Raw genomic sequence first — 23469 nt, 5'->3', positions numbered from 1 at the left:
CTACCAGTGCATTAACTGCCACTTCAGCATTATTCCAGGAGAATTTTTCTGTGCAGACGAAGCCTAGATTTCATAAAAACAAAAAAACCCCATGCACCATAACAACCTTTTCTGTCAATCTGATTAAATTTTGAAGATAAGCAGCACAGACTGCGCTTGTGCCCACTTTCATGCACTGCAAACCATCTTGCACTCCAGAATCAATGGCAAACATTTGAAGAAATAAAAAAAATAAAGTAGTAATTTTTTTTTTTTTTTTGGGGGGGGGGGGGGGGAGAGTGAAATGTGATCATGTTTACCATGAATATTGGCTACAACTGTCACTGAGTCACAGAATGTAAATGCTTGTGTCCTTACTCCCGATTAACACTCATCTCAAAATTTTAAACTTTGAGATAATCTGCAGATTACCCAGTTATGGGTGATATACAGACAAGCAAAGTAAGGCAAGAGCAAAAACACCAGAGACATGCCCCTGTGAAGAAAGTCAGGTGCTGTCTTTCTTTTTTTCCCCCTCTACTTTCTCCCAATTAAATTATGCACTTTCAACTTATCAAAGGAAAAAAGCTCAAAGAATTTTTTATAAGATGGACTTTAATGCTTCAGCAACGTCTCCAATTTACAGGGCCAAGACATCTGGTGCTTTTCTGTGGGTCTAGGAAAGAATATACCCTCAAAGATGCAGTTCCGGACCTTAAACTGGAAAGCAATAAAGCACATCATGATATTTATGCACAAGTAGTCACACCAAATCAGAGCTGTTCCCATGCTATTTATTATCAGATAGATAGTCAAAATCAATTAATTCCCCCATCTGAACAAAATGCCCCTGCCCAACTGCTCTCCTCAGTTACTGAAGACCACTGGCATACCCTGTGCATCCTCGGGCTCCTTAAGAGGCTGGACAGAAGCATTATGGTGTATAACAACAGTTACTCAACATTTTCAAAAATACATATGTTTAGATTTCTTGTTAGGATAATGGTATCTGTCTTAACAAAGTGTCAATGAATTCCATTAACTACCATCAGAAAGGAGATTAGTGACCTCTCACAAAGCCAAACTTAAGAGAAACCTAGAGAATGTGCTGAAAAGAGACAGCTTTTTTTCCCAGAGAACTGGAGCGCCATTTCTGTTCCACTTTTTAGACCAGGCCATAAACCAGGTTAAGCTTCATGGCAGAAACACCTTGCCCTGGGGAGAAGGGGAGAGGAAAAGGAAGGACTATTGACACACTGAAGTGAATGAAAGAAGAAATGGCAAATTGCTGTCCATCTGTGAGTAGTGAGGGTTGAAACCATGAACCGCATGACAGATGCCTAGGAACACCCTCAAGAGAAGGCAGGAGTGCAAAATGGGCAGCGCGGGAGGATCACCCAGCACTCACTACCTCCCAGACTGGTGCTTGTGTGGTCGGGGTCTCTCTGAGAGCACTCTGAGCTCTCAACTCCAAAACATGCAAAGCATCTGACAACAATACCAGTTCTACAAGACTGAGGGTTTGATTTGGCAGCTTTTGTATTTTGAACTTTATCGAACTTTATTGAGCCGTGACAGGAGACAGAGCACACCTGCCAGCAGTCTGCAAACATACCTCGCTACAGGGGTTTGTCTTTCCGCTCTACTGTTCCAAGCCAGGAGGCCATCTGAGCACACATTTCATTTTAAGCATGTGAATTGCTCTACTCGTAACAATAAGGAACTCACTGTTCCATTAATAGATGTCCTTCATATACTAAACAGGCACTTGAAGAGATTTTTTTAAATTAGGACCTGAAGAAGTTAACAAAAAGAAAAATATGTATTTGAACGGAAATACGTATACGTAGATAAGTGGATGAGGATGCAAACATAAAAGCCTCTGGCAATCCACGGTGAATTCATTTGATCTTGTCTAAATCAGAAACTATGCAATCTTGAGCCCCTGCAGGACTTGGATAGAAGACTATCTGGAAATCCCAAGTACTGTTGCCTCAAGCCACGGCATCATAAGCGAACATCAGATCATGGAAATTAAATAAGTTGGAAGAGTCCACGGGCCCCTACTGCACTGCTAAGAAGCCAGAAAAAGAAATAAGGAAGAACAGGAAGGGAAAAGCACATGGTCATTAAACTGCCTTGGTTTTAGCCACAGAAGTGCCAAGAGAGGCATTTAAAAAAACGTGATGAAATGCAGTTCAGGATTCAATTTTAGCTAATCTAATAAAGAGGAACACAGAAAATTGTGGGCACTAACTGACAAAGAGCACCTTGAGTCTAGTCAGTCCAGCTTGGCATGAAAATCTGTTTTGTTCGTACAAGTACCCTGCTAATACAGGGTAATTAATTACCAGTCCAAGAATCAAAGCAGCTGTATCACACTTAGGTCATACTGTTTGGTTAACACTACACAAAATTTTAAGATACAAGAAAATAAAGAAATACACTGTTTCCTATGCAAATTGCTGGGTGAAATATTGATAATGAACTGGAGCAGACTGTGGGCACGGAGGTCTGCACAGACAGTCCCCCAACAACATGGGCAACAGATCATCATCTTCTTATCCCCACTCATTAACTGTTAAAACAGTTTGCTGCTAACAGATGGAAGAGACCACCTTGAGATGACTACATGGCAGTTTGCAGAGCCACCTCTCCAGGGGAAAGCGGTACCCAAAGCACATGAACAGCAGCAACATCATTACCTCTGCCCAGCTCCTTTTGTGTCTCATCCAGGTTTCTAAAAATTCATACTCTCCTTAAACAGCTGTTCACGAATAGGCACAAAACACACCTGAAGAAGTAAGCCTCAGAGTCTCAGATTCCTATGAATGAAAATACGAGTAACTACAAGCAAGCACACTAGAGTTTCTCAATGGCAGCCTATCTAACAAAAGTGGGGCACTCAAAAAAAAATTAAAATCAAACAAACAAAAAAACCCCAACACAAACCAAAAAGCTTAGCACTTATCTAGAGCAATCCAGCAGGCAGTAAGACTCACGCCCGAATTACCAGATGCAGCGTCCCAGTGTCCTGGATAAGGTGCTAGATTGTGAGGACTGAAGAAGAGATAAATGACAAGACAGCCCACATAAATTCCGCAGAAGAGATGAATAGTCTGGCAGATGGCCCTGTCTGTCTTTGTACATTACATTCTACTGTAAAACAACACATACATGAAGTTACTCTTTCAAAGTGCCCTTGCAACAGAAGCCTACAAAATTTCAAAAAGGGTACTGAGCACTCTGGAAAACTGACAGAAGGGAAGAGAAAGAATTGGGTAAGCTTTTCCCTACTAGGCATTTTCATCAGGGTTTTCCAAAGTAATTTAGGTCCTAACTTGAGGGATCATAAGGAAATCAAATTTTCTGAAGTGCTTAATATTTTTCAGAAACTTTCTTCAAGTGTCCCATCTAGAGCTTCCAAAACCAATCACATCCTCTAGAAAGCTCTGACTTGTCTTGCTTGTGAAACACCACACAAACTTCAAGTGCCATTAAGAGAGAAGCATACATAGAACCATTACTTCACACAGGTGAAGCCTGTTTGCCCTAAGAAAATACTGAGAGCATCTTGACCAAAACCCCCATAACAGTATAAAGTAGTGATACCTGTTCAATACTCTGAAAAGAAAGGCAGTAAGAAATGAGCCCAATATTCACACACCCACATCAGAAAAGAAAAACCAAAACCCAGTGCAGATGTTAACATGAAAGACAACTGGGTGCCTCCTACAGCACAACAGCATCTGCCTGCCTATGTTCTGCATCCACAGCATCAATATTGCTCACTGGAAGAATAAAAGAAAGCTTTCCTGGGATGCAACAGGGCAAACAACTGCAGGAAACATGTCTTCAGCAACACAATATTTTAAAGTAAATATCTTATTAAAAGCATCTGGGACTTCCACAGCTGCAAGAGTTGCTGGTCCTTACAGCTGCCAGCCCAACATCCAAAAAGGAGACTGGACCTTTGTTTCATTACTGGTGCCTTCTTTCCACTGCACACTGCAAGAGAAAAGGGCATCCCCAACCATGCTCCGAGAGGAGCGTGCCTGTTCCTGACAACAGGAACAAAGGCGTGACACCACCACTCGTATCCCTCAGCACTTCTGCCTGGCGAGAGAAGAATAAAGCACTCGCGATTTCTTTTGTACACATGTGCTGCTGGGGAAGGACATCCCACCTGATAGGACCTACCCCCCTGCCAGCTTGAGCATTCATCATCCAAGGCTTATTTCCTACCTGAACACGCTGGAAGCAATAAGGAGAACAAAAGCATTTCTTTGAGCTGTTCAATATCAGGCGGAGAAATTTATTATACACATGAAGCATCCTAAAAAGCTTCTTCCCTCTTCCCTCCTCTTTCCTTTTAATATATCCCAATGCTGCTTATGCCCTCTCGTGGCAGAAACCACATATTAATACTAGCTGGGGGTGGGGGGCAGAGACAAGATGTGGAGTCCCACCGAGCTCCTTTACCCCCCCCACCAGACCTTTCATTTCCCTGGCTGGTGTTTCTTGCTTGCACTGGAGGAGGTGAGGAGCGCCCAGGGCTCCGCTCCTGTCCCAGCCATGAGAGCTCCATCACACCGACTGGGATGCTCTTTCATCAGGAGACAGCTACAGAGAACATTTTGCTGCTATTGCAGCAATTCAGCTTATAATCAAAGCACTGCTTAATTCACATATGTATTTTGATTCCCAATTTCTTTCCTGTAAGGTTTTTTGTGGGTTGTTTTTGGGGGTTTTGTTTTGTGGTTTTGTTTTTTGGGTAGGTTTTTTTGTTTGTTTGTTTGGGGGGGGAGGGGGGGGTTAGTTGTTTTTTTTTTTAAAGCTGTTATTAAAATAACATGGGAAGGGAGCAAGCAGGGCCCACAGTAACAGCTAAAACAACCCACTGGATATATTGAACTGATGAAGACTGAATTTAAAACATTGCTGAATAAAATGAACATGAGTGAGTTTGATATTCAAAAGGTGCCTAGAGGACGTCAGTGCCATATGTTCTAAATGAGATTTTATTTTATTACATAGTTAAAGAGGTTACTGGCAAGACCTGAGCTTTTTGTTTGCCATGAGAATGGCAAAAGGCTAGGAAAGCACACGCTGTGCCACAGCTGGTCAGCCACCAGCTCACCCAGGAAAACCAGATATCTGTCCCCTAAGCGTAAACTTGTACTCACCTGACTAAAGGGGTCATTTCACAACATTTGGGCTTTGTGAATTTGTAAGCCTTTGGGTTAAACAAGGCTTACCTGAAGGCACCTCTCATGGATATGCTTACAAGTATAACTGCACTGTATACGCAAGCTTTTAATGAAAGAATGGACAACATAGAGGCTATTCACAGTTGCATTTAAAGTCATTCTTGGGTGATTAAAAAAAAGAGCAAAAGCACCCTAAACAAGAAGCAACCCCTCCTCCTCCAGAGTCAAAAAATGGTATCAATTTTCTATAAAAGAATTTAAACTGGGTTTTGCTGGGATTTTTTTTTCTAGTTTTCTTCCTTTCAATCTCCCCTCATTTTTCACTTTCTTCTCCATTTTACTCAGGAAGAAAACATGGAGGAGTGAAGAAAATAAGAGAAGATAAATCTTTGACTGGGGTGAAAGTAAAAACACAGCCAAAATTAAATACTTTCAAAGATGGTTTGCTTAAAAAAGTTTATAAGACTTTGACCAGCAATATCACACAGAGCCGTGAGAAAATCTGATTCCTTGAGAACAAATGGGATAATATGGTGCAAGAACAGGACTGGGGAAGGATGGATTCTACAAGTACTGTTTACACATGGTGAAGAGACACTCTCCCTATGTGGCAATCTCTCCATCAGCTAAACAAGAGTTAATTATGTTTTGAAGACACAGCCTGTTTTAGAGATCAGTGCGCCCTCACCGATGGCCCTTGGAAGTCTTTTTTAGTGTTCTTGAGAAGGTTTTCCTCAAGCGAAATTCACTGTAGGCTTGCAGATACCAACTCCTCTTGCCCTTCCAAGGTTTACTAGTAGCTGTATTTCAGAGGCATAATAAATACCCTGGAGCAGCACTATTCCCACAAGCATTCCCTCTAGTAAACCCACACAGATTTGGGGTATTGATCGGGACATTTAAGACCTTAAATAAACAAACAAAAAATTAATGAAAGAAACTACCCTTAAGAGTTCACTGAGCTCTAAACCAGGCCCTGTGGCTGAACATTTTAAAAATCACACAGCAATATAAATTCCACTGTCTCTTTATGGTCAAATTTCCCTCATCTCCACAGGGAACAGAGCTGAGTCAAGACAACAAAATTGTTCTACTCCACCCTACTTGTGGGTCTAGAAGAACGAGGCTTAGGACTCTCTTAAGAGAGACAGAAAGACAAATAGGAGGAAGGGAAGGACAGTGAGGGGACTTGAGGTGAGCCAGCAGCAGAAAAGTCACAACAGAGACCACATACAAAGAAATAAGCCTTCATCTGTTCTGAGACAAAACATGCAACATTATCTATTTTTATTAACATCTGCATCCACCTACCCCTTCTTTAAATGAGTCACATAGGCACTCTGTAGAGCTGCTTCCAGGAAGTAGGAAAGTTCAAACTCTGAGTAAGTCACATTGCTGCCCTTGATATTCCTCGAGTGTGTGTTGTTTAAGGTCTGTGAGGGGAAGAAAGAAGTATCTGGGATTACAGACAACTGTTTGAACTAGCCAGTTCATCATGAGCCAGAGACATCTCCAACAATAAAATGTTAGCTTCTGCCATCAGATTCCTCCTCAGACTCCTTGAAAACTTACCTTCCTTAGCTATTCAAAAACCTTTCAAAGTCAATTTTAAAATAAGCTTTAAAATAAACAATGACTTGCATGAAATATTCTGCATGCAATACGAGTTTTGAAACACTGTCCTTTATTACTTTCCAACCTTTAATAAAGTAAGTAGAAAGCTACACATTAATACCAAGGGCTTCAGAAGCAGTACTCCAACCACACAGATCCAGCATCTTGCCCAGAAATATTAATGCAATGTTTGAGTAGGTATGTCTATCTTAACATAAGTTTTTGTTAAGAGTTAGTAAGGTATCAGGAATTCTGATGGAAGAATCATAGCCTTTCCTCTGTTTCTCCTATCAAGCCCTTCTTGCTTTTGCTTCCTCCAAAGCAGGGTTTTACATCCAGGACTGGAGAAGGCCTATGGACTTTTAGTACATCTATCAGTAATCCCACATGCTCGTGTCTGTGCTGTCAGTGAAACATTTACAGTGCCCAGTACTGGCAGGAACTCATCAATCCACAAAGGAAGGACAGTACTTAATTTTAGATAAAAAAGCCATTCAGCTTCTTCCTACAAAAAAAATAGACCAGGCAACTTATTAGCTGGCTTTCTTAATGAATTTTTATATATGCACTAAGCTCATTTTATCTTGTTTTAATGCAATTAAAACCAAAACCTGGAACAGACACACACCTTTGTTGCTGAGAAGAGCAGAAATATCTGATCTGAAGGTCAAAGGCTGTGAAGTTACAGAAGAACAGGTAACATGCATTGCCATTGGTGCTGCTGGTATCAAGCATTAGGTGTGGCAAAAGAAGGGCATGGAAGCACACGGCATGCCCTGTTAAACTCAGCTAGGCAAAGTTATAGAGAGAGACCACTAAGCAGGTGCCCAGAAAACCAGTGGCACATCTTACAGCTCAGTGGAGGGCTCACAGTGCTCATTTACTTAGCATCCTAGCCAACCACTGACTAAGCAGTTACTTGCTACTAATGATCTAGGTTCCTCCAGTTTCACTTGGTGAAGCACTGGCAGTTAAACTGCTACAGCTGACCCAAACAGGTTATTTTCAGCTCATTAGGGATCTCAGTATCCACTACTGTGTATCATTCACACAGCAGATACATAAAATGTCTTGGGTTCCTTCATGCTGGCACTTGCTACGCAAAGTTTGTAGTCCCTCTTTAGTAAGAGCTAAAGTTGAGACACAACCTGAGCCTATCTGAAGTATTCAGTGCTTTACCACAGGCAAAACTGGTTTCCAGACCTCATTCTCAGAGGAGACAGAGACCAGATAAACTACTGTTTTGCAGCTGCCTATACTGAGACACCTCACTCCTTCCAACTTGTTCTCATATTCCTTATTGTCTATGATCACTTGGCATTATCCCATCATTTTTGCTGTCAAAACCCTGGAAATTCCACCCAGGTAACACCCTGAGCACATTTCTTACCTTTTCAAGCTCCTGCAAGTACACCTGGGCAATGACACACGCTGTCTCAAAACAAGCCATGACTTCCTCCTCCCTTTCACACAGTCGAGCACGCGAGGCAATTGAGTTGGTTGAGCGCTCCAGTGACAGACCTGCAAAATGGCAATATCTTATTTAACTGGACCCTACCAACAGCAGTATGGCTATGTTATTCCTTTATTAACCAGCTGACAGGAAAGTTTTTCCATAGGTGGGTTCCCCCCTTGTTTTAGTGACTTGCAGGAAAAGACCCCCAGGAAAAATATAATCCTACACATGCAAGACATTTTTGTCATGCTGCTCTAACACACTTGTGCCACTGCACACTTCTACAGTGCCTTTCACATACTTTATGAAGAAAGGGCATACAATCCTTCAGGTAGGGATGAGCAGGCTGAGAAATGAAGGCCTGTATTTCCAAAGACAGCTATAGATTTTGGGTGCTTCAATGCAAGTGCTGTTTCAGAAACACCTTGGCATTGGATTTGAGAATTTCTAAACATCCACTGTTCCAAGTGAAGCTTTCAACAGGCAGCAGTTTTGAGGAGAGAAAAAAACAAAACAAAACAAAACAAAAACAACCCACAACTGGAAAAATGATACCAAAACAAGGTCGGAAAATCTGAGGCCTCTCTTGGAAAATCTGAGCACATGCAAACTGCACATGGACACACAGAAAGCTCTCGGCAAGGCACAAGAGGCTCTTAACCACAAGATCACAGTCTTTTCCAAAGAAAGGAAAAACCCTGGGTTTTGTACTACTAAAACGCTTTCCTGTATCATCATCCAACCCCCCCTTACAAACAAAGGGCATGTTAATTCAGGACCCACAGCTATTGTCCCTACATAAAAATCTTTTCTTACCAGATCCTTGCCTGGCATCACGCTATGACATCCTTATATATATTAGGGATATATCCCTAAATCCAATTGGAGAGGCTACATGTCCACATACCGATTTTACTCTGATCGGTGTAGGTTCTTATGCTGCTCTGGATCTCTGTAATACATCACTGCTTGGAAACTTAGGTCTTCTGCACCAAATATAACTGCACCGATGCCCAGTAGTCCAACATAGGTTGTAAAAAGTTTGGCACATACTTCCCAATAAATTTTATGTATAACAATACTCCCCAATACCAATGAAAAATGTGTAAGATGTAACACAAAATCCTAGTGTTCCTGACACAGATCCACAGAGGTAACGAAAGAAGAAGAGTTCAGCTGTCTGGACAGCCTCTCCAAGGGAGTGATTTAGACTGCTGCAGCACACGGCAAAGGATTCTGCTCCACACGAGGAGTCACCATGCATACCAAGAGCCATGCTTTCCTGGGCCTTCGCAATCCCAGGAGGCACAGCACCTCAGCACAGCTCATTTCAGCAGTCTGACAACAAACCACCATGAGACGGCAACGGGAAGCCAGGGTTCCCCACTACAAACGATGCAGTACAAGCGCTCATGCTGAAGGAGCCTGAGGTTCCTAGGCAGCCTTAGCTTTGTTTACTTCTCATGTTCAACGTTTCTGTTTTGTCCCCTTGGTTACTCTGCTAGGATTTACCCTATCTCATGTCTCATATTTAAGCCAGACACGAGCAGTTAGTTCAGTGGGTTGAGGAGAGAAGATTCCCCCCACTGGTGCAAACTCAGCTCCCCATTCCTGCCCTCTCCCAAGTCAGAAGTGCATGGCACATTCCCTCAAGGACCTATATCTTGCAAGAAGACAAGTTAGTACCTGTCACCTTTGAAAATCCTGACCAGTAAAGCAGGGGGAGTGGATTTACTTCAAACTGACAGCTGCAGGGGGGGCAAGGATGGTGATAATTTTGCTGCTTTTAACTAATGTCCATTCTGTGTTCTGTCCTTTCTACTAACATACATATTGTACAGCATCCAACATATAACAGATTTTCTCTTCTAGTCCATCTACAAAATCTCTGGCTTTATACCATGGGTTGTTTTTCTATTGCTTCAAAGCTTCTATTTCCTAACCCTGTTGCTATGTAATGAAGGGGAAAAGAGGATGCTAACTCTCTATACAGAAAAATAAACCATTCAGTGCTGAATGCTAGAACAACCAGCCTGCAAATATTCTTCTTGGATCTGTCTCAGTTTTATCTACCTCTGAATTTCTAGTCATTCCCTTTAATTGAAAAAAAATTTTAAGAAGTGTTGCATTTCAGAGTCATCATCCCCTTAAGCACAAAGTGGGGCTGAGGGCCCTGAAAGAAATCCAGTACAATCCACTGACATTCATACACATGCAGCATTTAATCAAACTGCAAGAGCCATCCCAGCACAGTCTATATGGGGGTGGTTATCGTGGGAGATGTCACACAGAGAGAACAGGCTGATAAAAAGCCATTTACAAACATGCTACAGCCCACTGCAAGGAGCTACTATCTCTAAGCTCTGACGTGGGAGAGGAAAGCAAGCAGCCTTTGCCAGCACCAAGTACGACAACAAACGTGCCCATCCATGCGGTCAGAAAAACAGAGCTGGGGCTGATCAGGGACAGGGGAACAAACATTTCCAAAAAGGTTTCTTGCCACACTAAGTATGGAGCAATATACAGTGTATTAAAACAGATACTACGCCACATTTTTCTACTTGTAAAGGGCAAAAAGGAAAAATGACCCACATGACATTAGTCACGGTTCTTTCTGCTAATACCATACACACTGACCTGATGTCAGAGTATAAAATCATCTACAGAACCCAAACAGGGCTATTCTTCTCTACCACAGAAATGCAATGAAAAGAAAAATTAGAGCAAGCAGACTGCAAATCCAGTTGACAAAGTGCAGAGCACAAGAACAACAAAAGTTCCCTACTCCTGCAGTCACCAATTCAGCTCTCACAGTGCAAAGCCCCAATGATTACAGATTTGCTCAGGGTGTAGTTGGACAAGACTGTTTACAAGCCCTCCAGTCCAGAGAGCACAAATTCCACTAACTTCTCCATCCCCATTATCAGCACAGAAAAAACTCTGCAGCACAACATATATTTTAAATCCAACTCAGCTCCCCGAAAGTGTCAGAAAGCCATGGAAGTGCATGCTACTTCCTCACTGGATTTAGCAAGAAAAGTGTAGTTCTTGCCAAGACAGAATTAGCTTCCAAGTAAAGCATAAAGCCATATGCTTCCTTGGTAGCTGGTTAAGGTAAAGGGACTCAGGTATTTTTCACAACCAGTTATGGTAACATAATACCAACTTAAAAGTTCTCTACACTAAGATTTTTCTCATATGAATTGGGTACCCAAATTTAAATATATACATACATATATATATATACACACACACACCATAAGAATGTTTTATATAATGAAGATACAGATTTCTAATAGACTATGGCCCAGGCTCAAGATTTAAGGAGAGACATACTTCCAGATTATCCTTTTTAAAAACAATCTCTTTCCACCCACTTCAGAGGCAGTAACTTTCTATGTATAGTAACACTGCTTTTCTTTCCTGCATGAAGATAAGGCTTCCATTCACCTCTTGTTCTCCCAAAGATTCATCTCTGGCTCTTGATGTCTCTCCAACCTTTGCCCCTTCTTCTCCCCTTCTAAAACTAATCTACATTTTTGTCAGAAAAAAACCAAACCCGTAAGGTTTGTAAGAGGTGTCACTGAGCTAATTTTTTCCTAGAGCTGAAATGCACTGCTCTCATTTATGGAAACCTGAAAGGCAAGATTTTATGAAGGCTTATTTTTGCTTTCATCTCACTCAGTTCTTGCCAAAGGAAGACAACGTAGTTCCAATGCGCTGAGGTGATGCTATTACCACAACTGGCACATACATGGGCACATCGACATGTGGTATCAGATTCTCTGCAACATACATGAGATGAAAATTCATGCTGGAAGGCATCCCAGTAGGTCCATGGTCAACTTCCCACTCAAAGTGGGGCCAGCTCAGGGCATTACCCAGCCTGGTCTTGAAAGCCTCAGTGCACAACCACTAGGGAGAAGAGGAGGCTAAGGTGGCTTTCTTCTTCCCCTGCAGTTCATAAACTAGTTCACCAAATAGCAGCAATCCTGCTTCCAAATAGGAGGAATATACCAATGCACTCACAGGTTCTTTTCATTTTCCTTTTTATGCAGACTTCCAGCCTCCTGTATTTGGATGAATTTACACAACTGGGAAATGGTGGGTTCATAGGTGCAAGAATTCAGGGTCAGCAGCGGCATGCTACTTTCCTCAATGGTGTTAGCCTGCAGCTGCTAAAACCCCACAGCCCAGGAGCATCAGAGCTACCTGGCAACCTAAGGAAGGAATCAAAGACACACAACAGCACACAGAGCGTGAAGCCTACCTCTTGTGTTGTGTCCTGGTGCTACACTCGTGTTGAACACAGCTATGGCCACTTGAAAGCAAAAGACAGCTTAGGGCAGAACTTGCAGCCCTGCCAACAGCATCAGCCCCAGTCTGCAGAGCGAGGTTACAAGCACCTCTGTGCCACACGGACAGGCCAGGTCATCCTGGCCAGAAGCCAGCGTGCTGCTAAGCTAAGTACACGCAATAGTTTTACTGTAGCTACAGGAAGACAAGTAATTTGTCTTGAGGTGAGCCGGGTGTGAACATATTGCATGGCAACTGCTGTAAGGAAACTGGTTGCGTGCATGTTCTCACTCTGTGGCAAATGCCAGGTCATTCTGGGGAGCACTTCATTTCTAGCATGCAGCCTTCATGGCTCTAGAAAGACCAATCAGCATTGAAACAAGACTATTTTTAAGGCTAGCTCTTCAAACACATACACATGCATGCTGACTAATCATAAAGTTCAGCAGAACACTAAACACTCAAGACAAAATTTAAAAGCACAACCAAACCAGTTTAGAGATGGTATTACAACCAGCCTACCCCGCTGGCTAAGGTTTGAATTTAAGAGCACAGCCCTCAGTCAGCCACCTACACTACAGTGCCTCCGAAAGCAAAACAGCCTGAACCTCAACAAGCCAAAGCAGCAGTCAGGATTAGGTTGATGTAGGCAAGGCCCAGCATTATGCATTATTTCTGCCATAATTCACAGCCGTTAAAATAATTCACATCATGGGTCTTGACACTCATGCCCAGCAATTAAGCTATGATTTTTCAGCAGAAATTATTTGCAATGCAAATAAAAGAAGAGGGGGAAGAAAGGCCTAGGTTTTGAATATATTCATTCATACTGCACCTCATGAAAAGTGATTCAGCAGAAATTATTTGCAATGCAAATAAAAGAGGGGGAAGAAAGGCCTAGGTTTTGAATATTTTCATTCATACTGCACCTCATGAAAAGTGGGGAGGAGAGAAGTTTTGTTTTGCAAGAAAGCTGCACAAACTTCTTTCACCATTGCTTCCTATTATACAGGATTATTGCTACATAACAGCCCAGTATGTTCACAGCAATCCATTTAATCTTGGGGTATTTTTCATGTAGAAGTCTTAAAGGTAGAATGGCAGAAAATTCCAGTAACCCCAGATAAAATAATCTGAAGACCTTTTTGTCCATAAGGGAGGAATGAAGCCTGAAAATTTAAGTAAACTGTGCAAGGCTGCTTAGTTGCATCAAAGCAGAACTCAAGACCACTACTCCCAGCCTTCCCCCTAGATGCAATAAACCAATGCTAACAATGTTACTCCAATTATTTTGAAAGGAAGAACTCTCTGTCAAAACTAGGACAGCTTTTTGATTGAGTGACTGTGAAACCAGAAGGTGGCAAGCACTCCCGAGATGCAACTCAGTCACCTACCCCGATCGATGCCATGTAGGCTCTGCTGCACGCTGCATAGCTTACTGCATAGCAGAAGTCAGCAACCTTAATCTAAAGATACTCATTTTCCTGAGCATATCAAAACCTGCTGTCTATCAACTGGTTGCTCTTAATCTCCATGGCAGATCTTTGAACCTTAGCTTTAACCCGTAATACAGTGATCTCCACACTTTTTTGATCATACACCCCATGAGTTAAAAAAAGAAAAAAAAAATTATTCAGCATGCACACCTAACACGTATGTAGTTATACACACACATACTGCTTTATAATGCATTTATTATATAGTTAACGTGTTTATTTTTTCAAAAACACCTGCTAGGTAGCATGCTACTGACAGCACCTGTCATCACAGAAAAGGTCAGCAAATTCAGAACACTTGACTTTTTGTAAAAGCAAAAAGGCATAACTCATCTTTAAGTTTGATAACTTTTTTAAGCATTTTGCCACAAGACAACCAATGAGCTTTGGTGTGCTACAAAAGATTTGCATGGTCACTCCCCATCTCATTACAAAGTATTATAAAGATTATATTTAGAAGTCTTGTGTTTATAAAGTTAACGTCATTGATGACATCCTATAGCAATTCGTGCACTTCTGGGTCCCACTTTGCTGCTAAGTAGTTCTTAGTGTATTTCATTATTGAACCAGAATCTAGCAAACTCCTTAAGCTGAGACATATTAGAAACATAGGTACTCTCATGCAACTATATATAGCAAGTCTCCCAAACTGCATAATTTCTTCTAATACGTGTTTCTTCAAGTCTTTGCCAATGTCTCCTATGTGTCCTCCAAAAGAATACATTTTAGTTTGTTGCCATGTTGTCTTGTGCGTATTATTTCAGCCATTTCGCCATGGCAGGAAGAACAAGTGTTTCCCCAACAGTATGTGGTTTTTCACCTTTTGCTCTCACATAAGAAACCTCAAAAGAGGCTTCTAAAAATTTATCATTAAGTTTAATGAAATTTTTTTAGAAGTGCTGAATTGAGTATCACTGGACATTAAACATCACTGCTTAGACCATCATTGTCTTTACCTCATAATGTGGCTGAAGAAGAGCTCATGCTAGGTGTAGTGTCAGCTCTGGCATTTTCTTATCTTTCACTTGTGCTCATGTTATTAGCATTACCTGCAATCCGCAGTTTCTTTGATGGAAACTTTAAGCTACTTGTCTATTTCATGAGGGTTAGTTTAGTTAAAACCAGATAAAATAATACATAAATCCACTTAACCAGGCACACGTGAACCGCAATACACTGGAAGTGAACGAACAAGTGAGGGTGCCCCTGTGAGCCTCTCCATGCTGTGGAACACCCACTCTGACAGAAGACACTTCATGGGCTGTACATGACGTGGGACCTTCTGACATACAGACTGAGTAAGAGCACCACTGTCAATCCAATACGCTAGTAAAGCTTAATTTTAATGACTTTTTTAAAGAAAAAAATAAATAAAGACGTTCCAATATTTTTCTCCTGCACCCCAGTGGATCATCTTGTACACCCCCACACACATCCCACTTTGGGGATCAAGCATTAATTGTCCTGGTACAAGAGGCCAGCTCCATTCCATGACATATCTGATAGCAGTTAAGGAGATCCCTCTGCTGGAGCAACGCTTTGGGGCACAACACACACGAGGGAGAACAGCAATCTCTGACAACCCCACACCTAAAGGGCTTTGTCAACACCATCCACTTCCATAAACTTTCATGGCATGCCGCAAGAATTATTTTTTTTCCCTGGTCTAAATATGACAGGCAGAAGCAGAAGAGAAAAAATGAAAAGTGGACGGGGCAGAAGGCAGGGAGGCGGTGCTGATGACCAAGTATTGGGATTTATTCAGCTTGAGCTCATTTGCACCACTGCCAGGCAGCATCAACAGTGAGAAAGTTCTCTTTTAGCTGCAATCGTAGCTAAGTCGTAGTCAGGTAGACTGAACCAGTCTACCCCACCTTCATCTGTACTTTGGGAGCAGGAAAGAGAAGAGGGAAAGCTAATTCAGATTTTACTATGCTGATTTGTATCAAGCACTCAAGCCAATTCTACTTAATTTTTTCTACAACAGACATAGCCTGTAAGGAGTAACAGGTTTGTTCCCCTGTCACTTAAAAGATGGTCAAAGACAACTGGAGCTTATTCCAAGGTAAACCAGCCACTGGACCACATAACATGCTACACCATATAGCCCCAGCATGGGGACAGCATCATAGCCATCTAAAAGCTACCTCTAGCTTAGGCCATCTGAGAGTACATTTGTATTTGTTTTCTTTTGGTGAAAAGAAGAATGTAGCATGTTATCTCATGTTACCACACAAACATTGTGCTTTATTTGTTCTGTTTCCTCAGAAAAGCATGTGAAACTACTCTTGTAACTCTCGGTGCTGCTGACCCCCCAGCTTTAGAGAACTAAATCATAGTGCAGGAGGTGGAGAAGGTTTTGTGTGTGCGTGCAACCAGCACCCGCATTTGTGTGTGGAGAAGGGAGTGGAAGACTAACAAAACTGTACAGAAACTAAATCACGTTAACAAAAGGAAGGAACTAAATCACAGAAACTAAATCACATTAACAAAAGGAAGAAGATTTTATTTTTCTACTTTCCAAAGTTCAGTTATTTGCATTTAGCGGCCTGCAGCTAACTCTCCTCAGAAATCTAAAATCACCCACGCTGCATTTGTGCATAGCAGATTGCGCTAAACAAACTACTTCTAAAATGCAAAGAGGAAAAAAAACCCAAACAAACGTGTAAACTACCCTACCCACAGCAGAGCAGAGCTCATGGAGCGCAGCAGCACAGCCTGCTTCCCCGCTGCTGTAGGAAGCCTCAGGGCACCAAGAACGCCAAGGCCAGGCCCGGCAGCTCTTTCACAGAATCACAGAATGGCAAGGGTTGGAAGGAACCTCGGGAGATCATCTAGTCCAACCCCCCTGCTAAAGCAGGTTCACCTAGAGCATGTTACACAGGACATTGTCCAGGCAGGCTTTGAATTACCTCCAGAACAGGAGAGTCCACAACCCCCCTGGGCAGCCTGTTCCAGTGCTCTGTCACACTCAAAGTAAAGAAGTTTTTCCTCATATTCAACTGACACCTCTTATGTTTCAGTTTGTGCCCATTGCCCCTTGTCCTGTCACTGGGTACCACTGCAAAGAGTCTGGCTCTGTCCTCATGACATCCACCCTTAAGATATTTGTATGTGTTGATGGGGTCTCCTCTCAGTCTTCTCTTCTTCAGGCTGAACAAGCCCAACTCTCTCAGCCCTTCCTCATAGGGGAGATGCTCCAGTCCCCTTATCATCCTTGTTGCTCTCCTCTGCACTCTCTCTCTAGGAGTTCCTCATCTTTCTTGAACTGGGGAGCCCAGAACTGGACACAGTACTCCAGGTGGGCACCCAAGCTGGGAGCAGCGACACCGAGGCACACAATTCACCAACACACAACAGCTTCAAAGTCATCACCGTCGCAACTCCAAACTCTTAAATTTCTATTCTGAAAACCTAAACAAGACATACTAACGCTAGGTCCTTTTATCAAGACATCAGCATCTACAAACTGGGGCTTTTGCCTATCAGACAGCTACTCTGATGCCAACATGAATAAACAGCATGCTTCCTGTCTAGCTGGCAGAACTGTGAACACTAGCACTTTGAAGTGTATCCCAGGTACAGAATAAAGTCTCTCTCTCTCTGATTAACGTTTAAAAGATGCAGTTTTTGCCAAGCAAAAGGGAAAACAAATTCTGCCAACAAAATGCCTTACCCGCAGTTACTCAGTTTTTATTGTCATATTACAGCACACACCCTTGTGGCTGGGACTCGGTTTTCCTAACAGTCTGGCAAGAAAACTAGTTTTATTATTTAGGTTCTGTCTACAGGAACCCATCTCCCCACAGATCTCAACCCTCAGAGATATGAATCTCACCCATTTTTAATCATCAGAGAAGGATTCCAACGTAAAGGAATTTGTCCTGCACCCGACAGACCCTTTCTAAAAAAACTAAAAAGAGAAAACACATTTTTTCATCCATTGCAGTACTACTTTGTCACAGCAGCAGCTGAAAACACTGGCAAAAGTAACCTCACTGAGTAGCTGCCAGTGGAAGAAACAGCAGTTAAGGAATAGGAGGAGACTATGCAAGCCAGCGTATCGTCTCAAAAGCAACATCTAGGTTAACACAGTGGCATACCGCCAAGTGTCAATCATCCTCATGAAGCCCATTATCACCCAAGAGCAGTATATTTGTACCACAAAAGTGAACGCAAAGTTTTAGATAATTTTTCCCACAGCTTTCACCCAAATCTACACTTTTCTCTTCTTAACTTCGCGCCCAGTATAATTCTGGCTCATCTCAACCAACAAACTTTCCTAAAGACTACAAGGAACACTGGTATTATTATTATTATTATTATTATTATTATTAGGAAAGCCTTAGCTGCTCTCCTGACCACGACAAGGAATTTAAGCGCCTCAGCCAGCACTGTTGCTTCCAAGGTGGGCAAGTCACAGACAGTAGTGACTTGAAGCTCCAGCAAAGTCTGCATGCTTTAAAGGAATAACTCCGCTGGTCTAAATAGGATGATTAGGTTAGAGCAGATTTAGACTCTACAGTAAGCATGATGGGATGTCAGCAGTGCCTAAAGGACGTAAAAATTGACACTGAAACTACTGCGGAGAAGGAGGGAGAGAATTGAGGCTCTTGGGATTTTTCCTGCCCGTTTCTGCTAAATGGGTACATTATAGCCCATTGCCCTCCCGCCAGTCAGTAGGAGCAACGCAGGCAGGATGGAAACTCAGCTCAGGAAGGGTCAGTTGTGCTGGGAGGAGGGGAGGGAGAGCTGGGTTCCCTCTTTTTTTACCCTTAGCAGATCTGGGTATTTTCCTTGTAGTCATGTGGCTACTGAACAGAAGTACAGAAATGGATCATCTTTATCTTGATGTGTGCAATTACAACATTCTTTTACTTTCTCCCATAAGTGCCCAGAGAGAAGATAAAGAAAATTATTTATTTGAACATGGAAAAAATGCCTTCAACCTTCCATTAATCCATTTCCTACACCTGTCTCAGTTGACAGGACAAGGTATGTCCTTACATAGCAAGATCTCCCCACACTATCTCTTTTTAGGTATTTACAGCAAAGTTTTTCTTAGAGAACTTCAAGAACTCTTAAAAATCAGCCTGTTTCTTTCCTCCACGACCCGAGAATCCTGAGTGCATGAGAACCTACATTGGCATTCTGCATATAGGCACAACCCAGCAGGACTAGCTACACAAACCCAAGGTGGTTTCAGGTTCAAGCTACCAAGTGATATAAAGTTCTGGTGTTTAACTAATGCTGGATGAACAGGGATATTCTATTTAACCAACTGCTTTCTCCAATTATTGAAAATCTGAATAAGAAATGAAGCGGTTAAGTTCTGCCCTGAAGTAAAGACAGGACTGTGGCTTTTCTGGACTGTTGACTACATGATCGCTGCAAAAATTTTACTACCACTGATGTTCAAGAGTGTCTTTAAAGAAGGTTTCGGTTTGCATAAGCTAATAGTAGATCAACCAAAGGCAATAATATGGTATGGATCAACAGAATTTCTGCAGAGATACCAAATGAAAAAGGGGAATAAGAAAAATCTTTAGCATCAAGTATAAACGAATTTTAAATAATTCAACTCCATGCTGTTACTTGCCCTGCAGAGGTAGCCTGGACAGACATGTTTTGAAATGAAAATTTAAATCCACACTACTATTGCCACAGTTACATGCACAAATTTCTAACACTTAAGGGCTTGTTTCCTAAGACCGGAAGGTCAAGCATATGGCATGGGGGACAGTGATCCTAGCAGTGAGTGTCCATTCAAAACTCAGCTGGACAAGATCCACTCTGCTGGACTTTCTCTGTCAGAAACTTTGGTAGAATACTGAGTTACTTACTATACCCTTGGTATCTTGGCCAATCTGAAAATAATCATCATAGAAGATAAAAAATGTGGAACAGTAACAGCTCAGAGGTTGCTCTGCAATGGCAGGGGCTTCCTTATAGTTTACACACAAACACAGGGACAACACAACATTTACATTCCCATGCTAAACCACATGGGTGAAAAAAAACACCCTACAGCCTCTGAGGCAAACCCCTCCACCCCCAGTATCTTCATATGCAAGTGAGGTAGGCAATATCATAGGAGAGGCCTTATAGGAACAATGTTATTCCATCAGTGTTCATGCATACCTTAGGATTACATTCACACCTCACCAAGGGCCTTACCCAGTTCCCAGTGAGGACAGTGCGTCTCCTTCAGACCCTGGAGTGCACCAGCAGTCGCTCTCAAATACACTGCTATGAATGCACTGGCAGGTACTCACTCCTCCACGCCATGCAAGTGTTAGTGCAAGTTACAAGTAAATGAGTCTTGCTCCACAAAGGCTTGTTAATGAAGCAGATTCAACCAGTGCCACAGAAAGCAAAATCAAAGCAAGCAAAGCAGCACAAACAGGTTTTCAAAAAAGCAGAATGACTGTGTGAGATCATGAAACACCCAAATTATTATCAGTAATACTAGCAGCCCAGTCAAACAGTATTTTGGGTTGATTTTGTTTCACTCTTTTACATACCAGTTGAAGGTATCTGATCATCAGAGTTCTCATTCACCTAATTAGCTGGTGGACATGCTGGAAAGAGTAGAAAGCAGTAGATAGGTAGCAGTACTTGAGCAACATTTATAAAGGAACTGAAAGCAAATGAAGGAGAGGATTACTGATCTTTTTCCCCCCACAGTCAAAAACTGACTAGGGTCTTCCTTTCCCCCACTCAAAAAGGAAATGCAATTTCACTACTTGTAAAGGCAGTTTTTATTAGGATCTCTCAAACACTGCAATGTCTGTAGAATTACAAGGGGGAGGAGAGATTCCTGTTTGTACATAAGGTCTGATACTGTGTGACATGCATTGCAAAAATATACGACCTGCTTTGAAAGCACATATTCTGTTAGTCCAGAGTTTAAAACTTGGAAACATCATCCTTGCTTAATTCACAGAAATGATTAAAATTTACAAGTAGATGAACCCTTTCTAAGAGAAAGCACAGGCCCCAATTCAGCCGAGTGCTTGATTTAGGTTTTCCCCAAAACATATACACAAGCTCAAGTGTGTTGCTGACTTACAACCGTTACCACAAGATTTCCAATTTCAAGCTTTTCTTTACAAGCCAGCCAAGTTTAAAAACCATGGACTAAGACTCCATAATGCATTTAAGTTTAAACTACACAGACCATACCCAGTAGGATTTTCTAAAGCACACAACATTGCCCTAACTCTGCTCCAACCACATCACTTAGATAAATACCTTCAACCTAAACACGGCGTACTTCAAGTATGCATACATGGTCCTTTACCTTTAATAACGAAGGCTTCAGTTACCAAACGCAGCATGTACAGAGGTTCATCTTTTGTTGAGAGGTCATCAATTCCTGCTCTTGCATACATGCTGATGGCATCTCTATAGGATCCCTCCACATAATGAAGCTTTCCTAGGATCAGCATTGCTTCTGTCATATACTTAGGCTGAAACAGACGGGGACAGGAAAAGAGTGTTTACATGGTAAAATACCAGACAGAAAGAATGAAGTACTTCAGAACAAATTAAGCAGATTCAGAATGCTTTCCTCTCAACATTGCCAGCTCTGCAGGCCAGAGTAGGAAGGGTTTAAGTGTCCAGAGATCCTACAGCTATGTTCATGAGAGCAGCAGGCAGCAAAGGTCAGGCAATGACTTTGGAGCTCAGTTTGGAAATACACAGCTTACAAGCCACGTCTTCGGTTTCAGCTGACCTGCTCTTGATTCACCAGCCACAGACAGCACAGAAAGGCCTGCCATTGACAGAACTACCTACACACACCCCAAGTAAATCCCCTGCTTTTAAACTAGACTAAAAAAACGATGCTTTCTGCCAAGTGCTCCCCTCTCCTCTGTACGTTTAATTAAAGAGCGAGAAAGGTCCCAAATTTTCTTAAGTTCTCAAAAAATTTTCATGCAAAAACACTCCTAAAGCTCTGCAGCTGAGTTGGCAGGCAGCTACCAACCACACACCCAGATCACAAAATAAAACAAAAGCGTAACTTCTCATAACTTCTCTGGCAGAGACTGAAAGCAATACAAGGCTGTAACATCCTGGACTCACACCACAACCTTAAGTGCCTGACAGCAGCTTGCGACACATTTTACCTCTGATCTGGAGCTGACCGGGTGTACACAATTCCCTCAGACCAGGAGCAGCAGTAGGTCACTCAGCTGTGCTAGCCTGACCACACCATTAGGTGGCCTTGCCCCACCACCCCAGAGAATTCCTAAATATTTATCCGGCTTCCTTCTAATAAAAAACCAAACAGGATATATACTTGTAGCACATAATTTGTTTGCACATGAAAAAGCAAGTCTCCCAACCACAAAGGGGTACTGAATTACCAGTCCATTAGTAACACCCATAAATACAGCACTGTACATACAGGCACATGAACGGGCAATGCCAACACCTTGTATCCGACTAATAACCATATGGAAGAAGTATCCAACTGGCAAGCATTATGGTGCATAAATACAGCACTGTACATACAGGCACATGAATGGGCAATGCCAACACCTTGTATCCGACTAATAATCATATGGAAGAAGCATCCAACTGGCAAGCATTATGGTAACAGAGCCCACTTACTCGTAATTTTCCTCTGCTTAAGATATTGGTGAGATACTGTTTAGCTTCACTCAGTTTTGGCTCATTCTTCTCTGTCAGTGGAATGGAGTCCTTCAGTTTGGCAAAGTTTTCCTTCAAACACTCTTCCAGCAGAACCTCTGCAAGCAGCATACTCCCGTAGTCCTCTGAAAGCACATACCAACCAACAAGAAACATCGCTTAATGCCACACTGCTGATAAATAGCATTAAAAAACCCAAAACAACGTACCTTTTGAGACACACAAACAGTACTTCGAACTAGGGGGTAAAGAAGAACTAGCAGACAGAAAAAAGTTCCACTGACTTGAGCTACTGGGAACAGTCAGTTTCCTATGAAAAAATGAAACATTTCCTTTGAACTCGAAGATTTTTCCCTCATGAATCCTCTGACAGCACAGCTCATTCTTGTGTTGTCACTAATGTAACAGTTAAGAATTTTCATCGCAAAACTCACTTTCCAACGTTAAGACCAATCTTTGCAAACACATAAGCGCATCCTTTAGATTTACAAATGCATGAGCATGAAATGCGTGCTTTGGACTATGGATAAGCTATGAATTTCACTGCAGAACAGTAACCACAGCAGAAATTTTTAAGACTTCGCTGAAAGTTCATAGAAAAAAAAACCTTATACCAGAGAATTTAATAACGGATGTGTAGAATGTGTCTAAAGACACACGAGGCTTGATCCGGTGACATAACTAATATGCCACAAGTAGTTCCTTCTCCATTAAAACCCACTCCTGTTCACAGTTTTACAGAAGAGAAAATCAAACATAG

At 42.0% G+C, this 23469-nt stretch overlaps 1 protein-coding gene across 1 annotated transcript in view; it reads right to left on the bottom strand.

The window, feature by feature from the left end:
• TTC7A (tetratricopeptide repeat domain 7A) overlaps nt 1–22831 on the bottom strand; it is a gene marked incomplete at its 3' end in the record, with an annotated part of 64289 nt that extends 41458 nt beyond the window's left edge. Inside the window, exons 1-4 of the mRNA XM_035891263.1 lie at nt 22671–22831; nt 21355–21523; nt 8194–8324; nt 6501–6622 (exon numbers count right to left, since the gene is read on the bottom strand). Of these exons, the coding sequence (XP_035747156.1) occupies nt 6501–6622; nt 8194–8324; nt 21355–21523; nt 22671–22820 (572 nt within the window). The remainder of the gene's footprint in view (nt 1–6500; nt 6623–8193; nt 8325–21354; nt 21524–22670) is intronic.
• Nucleotides 22832–23469: the final 638 nt, after the last annotated feature.

This window comes from Egretta garzetta, unplaced genomic scaffold (genome assembly GCF_000687185.1).
Source record: "Egretta garzetta isolate BGI_Z169 unplaced genomic scaffold, ASM68718v1 scaffold123, whole genome shotgun sequence".
Taxonomy (NCBI): Eukaryota; Metazoa; Chordata; class Aves; order Pelecaniformes; family Ardeidae; genus Egretta; species Egretta garzetta.
The sequence above is the reverse complement of the archived record's forward strand: the minus strand, read 5'-3'. Positions and strand labels throughout refer to the sequence as shown.